Source organism: Mercenaria mercenaria, chromosome 16, assembly GCF_021730395.1.
Source record: "Mercenaria mercenaria strain notata chromosome 16, MADL_Memer_1, whole genome shotgun sequence".
NCBI lineage: Eukaryota > Metazoa > Mollusca > Bivalvia > Venerida > Veneridae > Mercenaria > Mercenaria mercenaria.
The window spans coordinates 33,116,645-33,127,363 of NC_069376.1; the positions used below are offsets into that span (position 1 = coordinate 33,116,645).

At 33.3% G+C, this 10,719-nt stretch overlaps 1 protein-coding gene across 1 annotated transcript; it reads left to right on the plus strand.

Annotated features, from left to right (window-relative positions):
- LOC123540004 (thrombospondin-2-like) lies at window positions 1-8,556 on the plus strand. Its single transcript, XM_053527524.1, has 10 exons — window positions 1-708; window positions 2,214-2,255; window positions 2,787-2,866; window positions 2,978-3,034; window positions 4,176-4,347; window positions 5,044-5,166; window positions 6,064-6,234; window positions 6,811-6,981; window positions 7,482-7,649; window positions 8,065-8,556. Exons 1-9 carry the CDS (start codon window positions 696-698, stop codon window positions 7,574-7,576), a joined length of 924 nt encoding a protein of 307 aa, XP_053383499.1. The 5' UTR covers window positions 1-695; the 3' UTR covers window positions 7,577-7,649; window positions 8,065-8,556.
- Window positions 8,557-10,719: the final 2,163 nt, after the last annotated feature.

Below are 10,719 nucleotides of genomic sequence, written 5' to 3' on the forward strand. Positions count from 1 at the left end.
TTTGTGGCAGGGAAAGCTAAACATATGAAGGCTTCAGCATGTCAAAATTTTGCCATTATAGAATTTACTAAAGTACGTAGACTATATGGCCGGGAAAGCTGAACATATGAAGGCTACAACATGTGGACATGTTGCCATTATAGGATTCACTTGCGTACGAACATTATATGACCGGGAAACATAAATATATGAAGGCTGCAACAGGTCAATATACTACAGCTAAAAATTCATCGACCGTAATCTCTTTCACAGGGAAATTTGACATGTTGATCCACGCTTAAAAAGAAAACGATTTCAAATGCAGTGCACCAGTTAGAAACAGTACTTCAATTAATGCAATAGCACCATCTTTTTCAATGTTTGTTCCTTTTCTCTAAAAGGGCCAGAAAGTTCATTTTCCTTGAGCATAGTAAATAAGGAATTGTATATTTATTTGCCCCAATATACACAATTTTAGTCCGTTAGATTGTCGTTTTTAAACACAACTGGATGTCCTATTTCTTCAAAAGTCGTGTTCACATAAACTGTATAAACCAAATATAAATTTGAATATTTCGCAATTTGGTAGTTTTTTGATAAAGGGAGTTACGACATAAGCCATTTAAAGTAACTTACGATAAGGCGATCCCGCAATTAAGATATCATATAAGCACACTTTTCTGATGCGTAAATAGATGGATGAAGTCTGAGACAGAATGAAATGTTACAGTAAGTAAAAATGATGTTTAATCAATATTGTAATCTACATAATAGTTTATTTAACCATTCTTAAATAAAAAAAATTATTTGCAAGTGCCGAGAAAGAGAGTGCCACCATATTTGATACGTTATTTCATATTAAGGACATTTCAAAAGTAAAATTATATAAAAGATCACTGTTTTAATTAATTTACAATAATAAGTCGCGAATAATAATTCATTAGACGTCTACGCACTCTACATTTATTCTACGGAACATATAACATCTTCAAATCAAAACAGATAGAGCAAAACCATGTTTGAAATGCGAACCATAATTCACTCAGGTTACATCCTCGAAAAAGTATTCTCAGGTTGTTAAACCTCTTTGAGTTTTAAAAATGTAAAATCAAAACATGGTTGTATCTCCTCTCTCTCGCCCTCTCTCTTGAACGTTATCATTCTCGCATACCAGAGGTCTACCATGGTTCTCTGGTTGCTCGTCTCGTGATTTTGACGAACCTCTGATGAATGAGAATGGTACGTGATGTTCCGTTTTGATTAGTAAAATGTAAAATTAATATAGCATTGTTTACATACTAGTAATAAAATTTGATTATGTGACAAAGTCTGAAATGAGTAGGTTATTTGTTTGGAAGCCGTTATAAAATTGCATTAGTTATACAGAATGTTGCTACATCTTACTGAACAGCGTTACTAGATGAAAGTTGCACACGATTTTCACTTTTAGATTTCATTACTACATAACCAAATAAAGTTTGCATATTTGTTATTTTTGTAAGTTTAGGTAACTTTGTTCCAAATAATAAAAAAAAAACCCTTTCTCTCGTAATAAAACTAAGCACCTAGTACAAATGGCGTCATTTCAATAATTAATGCACCAGGTTTGTTCTTGTAACGTAAAACATTAATTTCCAATTTAAAAACAGATGTTTGGTTCACTGAATACGACTAACACGTCTTTATTTTGCGAACAGATTTCAATTATACAACATTTCAAAGGTTTCCGAGGTTTGTAGTAGAATCTTTTTTTAATCTTTAAAACATTTAAGAATGTCAAATCTATGTCACAATGCAAAAATCGGGTAAAATTACAATTTCGGAAAAAACAACAACAACAACAACAACAACAACAAAACAACAACTACAAAAAAAAACAAAAACAAAAAAAAAAACAATAAAAAACAAAACAGACAGAAAAAAAATAATTCGGAAATGCCCCACCAACAAAGCCAGTTTGTTGTGATATATTCAGTTAGTCTGATTTAAAAAGTCATCATTGGAGTTCTTTTAAATGAATATAATGTCAATGTTATTGTCTTATATTTAAACAGAAATCAAAGAAAACGCTTGTTACGGAAAACATGGATCGAACAGTAGTTCTAAATGATCATTCTGTAAATCAAATTTCCTTCAAAATGTCCTTTTTTTTAAAGGAAACAAGATAAGAGTATAATAGAACAATGAATAGTGACTGACATCTGTTGTACGCAGAACGTTTTCTTTCGTTGTAGGCTTATTCGTGTTCCTTGTGTCTCATTCAGTTTTACCAGCAAGTAAGTATGTTTCATTTGATAATGAATTATGAATTTTTGGCTCCGAATATTTGAACAAATTTCGTAAACTGTTTATGTTAAACAGTTTTTTCCCAAAATACCTGAAATAATTTTCAGAACTACTAGCACTTGAAGCCAAGTGAGGGAAGAAAAAAAGAAGTAACACCGTCGAGAATATAGATATATATTCGAGAAAAAAAATAATATTGCTATAAATTTAAAGGAAGTAACACCGTCGAGAATATAGATATATATATATATTCGAGAAAAAAAGAATATATTGTTATAAAGGAAGTAACACCATCGGGAATATAGGTACTAGTATATATTCGGAAAAAACTATGATATTGCTATACATGTACATATTTCTAGTATTTGAAAAATCTACTTTAATATCAGATTTGTACCAAAGGTGAAAATCGTATTGTTTCGTAGTAAATGACTGACTGAAAAAGTAGCCATTCAAAACGATTATCATATCTGTATACAAATTATCATAAATAATCATACTTTTTAAATTTAAAACAACAGGCTGTTTAGATTGTTTTTCCTGTCAACACGTTGACGACCCTGCCCATTGTAATACATCAGCCGTTTGCGGACAAAATGAGGTAAACTTTCTAATTATAAAAGCATTGGATTGATATTTCCTACTGTTTCAAGTATTTTGCATTTTATAAACATCTTTAATAATATGCATTAATTAGTAATTGATGTTTCAGTTTTGTTATCTGGATGGCCACCAAGGCAGTTATGCATTGGGATGTTCCAGCAGTCAGGTAGAATGTTTTATTATTTTACATAGCAAATAATTTCCTTAAAATCCAAATTCAGTGGTCATTTACATTGAAACCTGTTATTTTGAAAGAAAACGGGACGTAAAGCATGGCTTCCTTTATGTAATACTTTGATATTATGACATATTTATCATAATTCCTCGTATGTACTACTCAATAATGAAATTGTGCGTCTCTTTGCAATGTTTTTTTATAACATGCATTCGCACATAAAATCAAACTTCTTTTGATCTTAGTATAATATAGTTCGTCGTAGGGATTTTTTTCTGTTTTCTTACATCTATATTTTTACTGAATTAGAACACACATCAAATAACGCTTTGCAAAAAGCTACTACTAGTATGTAATATTTGCTAGTGTCTCAAAAACTATAGTAAATGTGCTAAAAACTCCTTTGAAAAGTTGTTCAGAAGCTTCTTTAGAATTTCTTCTTGTACTATAAATGTTTACAACGTACCACTGTGCTTATCTTTAGAAATTCTATTTATTATTTTCTAGTATTTTACGCATGTATAGAGCATAAGATTCTTTAACTGGTAGGTAAGCTGGGAATATCTGACTCGAAGGTAACTGTTTAAGCGGTAACACACAAACAAATATCCCCTTTTTATTTTCTGAACCATGTGAATTCAAGTCTTGGCTACGCTCTGTGCTTCCCAAGTCCTTATAATGTACATATATCACAGAAAACCGTTTACTTAAGCTGTTGTGTGATGCATATTTTTATCAAATTCAATGAGCGACTTAGTCAAACCGAGTTTTCTTTATTTTGATTGGTTGTATTTAATGTGTTCAAAGGATTTTCTTTGCATCTCCTATATTTGCATATGAATATCCTGTATGCGGTACAAAGAGTGTAGATTTTATCTTATAACAGTAATCAAGACTTTGAACCAAAACAATATTTATTTTGATATAAACTTTTATATATGTGACAAAGTGACCTTTTCGGTGAGTGAAAAGCAAAATCGCAATATTGGTTGGATATTTTTTACCTAATTCAATTTTTAAATTAAATTGTTGTTTTCTCTACGAAATGAATTAAATTATGATGCAAGAATCGAACGATTCCGTATCCACCTATGATTTCCTTAGTTATCAACTGTGAAATATTTTGGAACAGAACTGCGGAGCATCAGCAGGTAGTCTTGTTGGTCGTAGTTTCACAGAATTCCAAATCAAGCACATGAGGGGCGACTTTAATGCAAAGGAATTGGAGACCCGGCAATCAATAAACTGTCATGAATGCTGCTCGACAGATGGATGCAACAAAGACTTATGCAAACATCTTAAACGTAAGAGCAGTTTTTGTTATATAAAGAAAAGGTATATCCATATACAATTTCATGATAAATTATATAATGCTACCTCAAATTCACATTACTATAACAATATCAACGAAGATGTTTATAACAATTTATAACCACATGTTGATCTGCGTACAAAATAAAAAGGACAAAGATGTAATATGAAAAGGGACATTTCAAGCCTTTCTAAAACGAAACCCTACAGTAGTGTATGCGTTGTTAATACTTAAAAATAGAAAGACAAAGTAAAACAAGAGCAGTTTCTGATATTTCAACATATTTTGTTGTAATATTTCCTAACGTCAAGTTCATGAGTGATACATTTCAAGGTAACGTTCCATCTTTATAATCTAAATACCATTTACTTGTACACATACCGGATATGAATGGCGCGTCTGGAATTGTTGCAAACGTAGTAATTATTTTTAATTTTGCCAATCAAAAGGAACTTCTGGTTTCAGAACGCAACAAAATCATTGCCAAAGCATGTGAAACTACTCCAGAAAAACAAGAAGAAATCCAAAGAATAAATATCACTAAAGTTAATATACACTTATGTCATGAAACGCACAACAAAATAAAAAGATGTATTGTCAACAGTTATGTCATACATATAACTTTCTTGATATTTATGTGGTACTAAACTTACATAAAATTTTCGTAAACAATTAACATCTTTTTTAGCAACTCAATGTGTGGACGACGAATCCGTGGACTGTGCTAGGATGAGTACTTTAATCAGTATTTGTCAAGATATCCACAAGGCAAAAAACGTTTGTCCAAGATTTTGTAATCTGTGCAACCTAGGTAGGTAGAAAGTCTGATTGAATTTAGCCAACAAAACAAAACAATAAATACAAACTTTTTTAAACATTATAATACTAGTAGTTGGTTTTTTTATTATTTATTTAAATATTCTGCAAACCTATGGTAAGTTAGAACATACTGTCTGTTATTAAAAACAAGGTAATGGTGCTGCTTCACTAGAATATCAAGCCGAAGACATGACACCCCTACCTCCCCTTACATTATACTGACACTGGGCTGACCAGTCCTTGTACTACCATCTCAATGCTGAGCGCTAAGCAAGGAAGCTACTAGTACCATTTTTCACCTTTTAGGTATAACGCGGCAAAAGAGCAAACCCACAACCTCCTGCACTCTAAGTGGGTGCTCTACCACTTGGCTACCGATGCGGTTAAAATCTAGAGGTTGCCAATATTGAAAGTATTGATTTACTTGACGTCACATTGGCTAAAATATTGGGAATAATTGCCATTGTAAAATAAGAGTCAGTCAATACAAAATTACTCACTAAATTTTTGTATTGTCCAACCTGTTATATAATCACGGCTTACAATGAGATATGATTAGATCCGTTGAAAACATGCCAGTTTTATTTTTAGGCTTTAGTTACCAACAAATAACTCACTAATATATGTATCTTTGATATTCTATGTGAATTTATCTCCATTAAAAGAGAGATGTGTCGTCTTATTCATGTACATTGTATGTGAATTTTAACAGATTGCCATTGTGTCTCTTTTTATTACAAAGGTTTACGAAGAAAGTTTTAATATTATATGTGGTAGGACAGTGAAGTTATTTAATTGAATGCCCTGACTGATCACATATAAAGCATATTAGGAACTAAGCCTATATTAATACACTTAATTAATAAGATTATTACGTGATTACATGTAGTAGATGGACAGTGGGGACAGTGGACGGCATGGTCTGAATGTGATGTCACATGTAACACCGGAGTTCGAACTCGGGCGAGATCATGCACAAACCCTTCACCTGCAAATGGAGGACTAGACTGTGTTGGGAAGAAAATAGAAACAATACAATGTCATAAAGAAACGTGTCCAGGTTTGACAACACTTCAGTATAAAAATCGGCGTAAAAGTAGAAATTCAATGTCAAATGCAATATACAAATACAATGCATAAAATATAGTGCACACATTCTTAGTCATTATATCAATATTTTGCTGCGTTTTTTTCAGCATGTAACACTAATTCTAATAATACGCTTGTTTCTGTTAAAACACTCTTACGCTAGAATGACGTCACGTTAACGTGCGGTGACGTAAAGGTTTTGTTGCGACCAAAAAAGAGCGATTCTATATTTTATCTATTATAGCAAAAAAGAGTGTTTTAACACTATTTATACACGCGGGCGGTAATACGTTGTTCAAATGATATTAATAAATGGTGTCTGTTTTTGAAACAGTTTCTCATTAAAAGATGGATACACATGCGTTTGAGATACAAAATAAAATAAACAACTTTCTACACATAAGTGTGATTTCATTAGTACGTTTTATAAAGCTCGTAGTTAACTTCTTGAATAGAATAAAAACAAAAACTACTTTGGATTCCAGGGACTACGAATTCCACACGACATAAATTTAATTTGTTACTAATAAAATTGCTAATTTTGTAGTTCATGGTGGTTGGAGTGGCTGGTCTGACTGGGGTTCTTGTTCTGCCACTTGTGATATTGGTTTAGAGCGACGGGACAGAACGTGCTCAAATCCATGGCCAAGCGATGCAGGAGATCACTGCTATGGCGATGCCCATGAAGATAGAATTTGCTCGTCGGCAGCTTGCACAGGTAATACGAAATTTATAATCTTTATTGAACCGACTTATCATTACTTGAAAAGTTTAATGATTGAATATATGTATAAAATTTACAGATAGTAGGTCGAAATAGGTAGTTTTCAAATTGGTGAAATGAAAAAACATTATGTTGAAAAAAACAGTAGATCTATTATTTTTTCGCTGAATTTAAAAGTTTCCAGTTTTGGATTTTTCTATTAGCTTAACTTCAGGAGAGAATGTTCTGAATAGCTCACATTTGAAAAGTTAACCTTGTGCAATATTTGTGCAAAATATATCATTGTTTAATAGAAAGTTTCAATTTAGTCGGCTTGAACTGACTTTGTCCAATACCTTAACCTAGAAAGATCCAATTTCAATTTAGCAATAGATATATTATTTCAAAGGAAGCACACTAATATATTTCACTCATTATGTGACACTCGATAATTGCTTCGGGTATCTGGAACAGTTGTGTGTAACATAGACATTAATCTCGTTTATTTTTTTTAGATGGCGCTTGGTCTCGTTGGAGCCACTGGGGCGCTTGCAGTGGAACTTGTGGCGTAGGGATACGTTCAAAAACGAGAACCTGTTCAAATCCTTAGCCATCAGTACTTGGAAAACACTGTGACGGTCCATCTGTAGAAGTTAATCTTTGCAACAAACAAGCATGTCCAGGTAAAATGCAAAATCAGATTTTTATATTCTATATGACCTTCCTTAATTTAATGCAAATAAAGCATTGTTTTCGTTGTGTTTTGGGATAACGTCGTTTTTCAACAGTATTTCAGTTATGTAACGGCGGTCAGTTAACCTAACCAGTGTTTCTGATTCTGTACCAGTACAAGCCAGTTCTCCGCAAGTAACTGCCAACTTCCCCACGTGAATTAGAGGTGGAGGACGAATGATTTTAAAAGTCACGAGGAACATACGAGCCACCCGTAGTTGTAAGTTTGATAACATATGAGACAAAAAGAATGATACTATCAGTAAATTAATACAATTTACAATAAAACAAAGCGTCCTTGAGATTTAGTATATACACAAAACATTTGTTTAGGATAAAATGAAAGAACAAATATTGTCATTTCAGATGACAAGATAGCATTTACGGCATATGGAGTGGCAAGCAGTGGTGACAGGATACTATTTCCAAAAGTGCTGCTGAATTACGGTGGAGGTTATAACAATAACACAGGGATATTTACTTGTGTTACACCTGGAATCTACCACTTTGCAGTTTCTTTCACTATGAAATACAGCATGCATGGTCATGTATTTAGATGCTATCTAACTGTAAACAATTCGAAAAAGCTTTACATTGAAGGTCACAAAACCTCGTCTGATTACGAGGCCTTGGAGTATTCAGCAGCTGGCTCATTTCATCTTAATAAAAATAACATTGTTTACATTTTAAAGGACGCGTTAATTCTTTCAGATGCAAACAATGATCAAAGCAGTTCATTTATAGGAGTATTGGTAACCCCAGACATGTAATTTTCCAAATGTTGTTTTTTTTCTGTTTTTTTTTTCCTTCCATAAAATGGCCAATATTTAAAGTGTTTTATGTTCATGTAGTAGAAAATATTGATAAATTTATTTAATATGTGATAGATTTAATAAAAAAAAATTAAGATAAAAAATTGGACTTTAAAATTAAAACTGATGATGTCGTCAATGGGGTTTCCTATTAATGAAGCTCATTTTGTTATAATATCACTACTGCACTGGAAGTAAACATTTGTCATTTTCAAAGCAATTCAAGTTAGGCTTGTGACGAAGCCTCCTCCGGTTTTCTAAGGTTTGAACGTTGGTGCGTTATTGCCAGCTAGTGTCATTTTTATTATCTTCCGCCTTTAAGAAATGTTACAAATTACGTAAGCCCTAAATATAGATATTAAACAGATATCAGTTTCCGTCAACTATGCATTATGTATGCAAAACAAATTAAATAACTAAATAATGAAACTTCATTGAAAACCTTACAAAATAAGAAATAATGAAACTTCCGCAGGATATAGTCTTGTCGCAATAATTACAATATCGACTAACATCTTAATTGCTTGAATCTAACTTGCTTGTTTTAATTACTTTCTATTAGTCTATCGTGAGCATTCCAAATACACAATAGTTCTTACTACGTTTTATGTTCTAGTAGTTTACGCAACTACGTTGCTAAATTTAAAATCCCAGATAACAACACTTGAATATTTCATTTCAATTTTTTTTAACGATTGTTAAACTGAACACCTTGTAAACATATTTTTCAACAAATTATAAGCAGAAATTTTAAAGGAGAAAACAACAATGACATTGTCCTATTTCATAGCGTGCTGGAAATCAATCTTTTATCGTACCAGACAAAAAACAAACTTATTGAGAAACTGTCTCTCCCGACAATACTACAACTATGAAATACAATAGTCAAAGCATGGTTTCCAGTCAAGTAATGGTCTTTATATAATTCGACCAGGTAACATATCTCCGTGAAAGAATTTCATTTTGTATGGTGTATACCTTGGAACCCGAAAGTGGAAAAGATTAAGAAATTCCAAAGCCTTATTTCTAAAAGCCAGGCAGGAGAGCATATTATTGTTATAGATTTACATGCTCATGTTGACATAAAATGGAAAATAAACGCGTTTTGCAATAATTAACAAGAGCTGTCTCCATAGGATGACATATGCCCCCGATGGCACTTTGAATGAATAGTTATGGCCGATGTTAGAGTTTAGGACCTTTGACCTACGGACATGGGTCTTGCGCGCGACACGTCGTCTTACTGTGGTACACATTCATGCCCAATAATTTTAAAATCCATGCATGAATGACAAGGATATGGACCGGACACGCCCATCAATGCACTATCATGAAATATGACCTTTAACGTCTAAGTGTGACCTTGACCTTAGAGCTACGGACCTGGGTCTTGCGCATGACACGTCGTCTTACTGTGGAACACATTCATGCCAAGTTATTTGAAAATCCATCCATCGATGACAAAGATATGGACCGGACACAAATGCATTATCATGAAAAATGACATTTAACGTCTAAGTTTGACCTTGACCTTTAAGCTACGGACCTGGCTCTTGCGCGCGACACGTCGTCTTACTGTGGTACACATTCATGCCAAGTTATTTGAAAATCCATCCATGGATGACAAAGATATGGACCGGCGCGAATGCACTATCATGAAAAATGACCTTTAACGTCTAAGTGTGACCTTGACCTTTGAGCTACGGACCTGGCTCTTGCGCGCGACACGTCGTATTACTGTGGTACACATTCATGCCAAGTTATTTGAAAATCCATCCATGGATGACAAAGATATGGACCGGACACGAATGCACTATCATGAAAAATGACCTTCAACGTCTAAGTGTGACCTTGACCTTTGAGCTACGGACCTGGGTCTTGCGCGCGACACGTCGTCTTAATGTGGTACACATTCATGCCAAGTTATTTGAAAATCCATCCATCGATGACAAAGATATAGACCGGACACGAAAACTGCGGACAGACTGACAGACCGACAGATGGTTCAAAAACTATATGCCTCCCTTCGGGGGCATAAAAAAACTTGTATTATAACCTTACAAATGCTTACTTTGATATGGCCAGCGGATGTACTGAATGCATTTAGATTAACATATAGGATATTATCAGGGTATTTATGAGTTTTAGGAGAAAATGATTGCCGGGATCGTTATCGTATTACTCTTGGAAATATTCACATCAATATAGG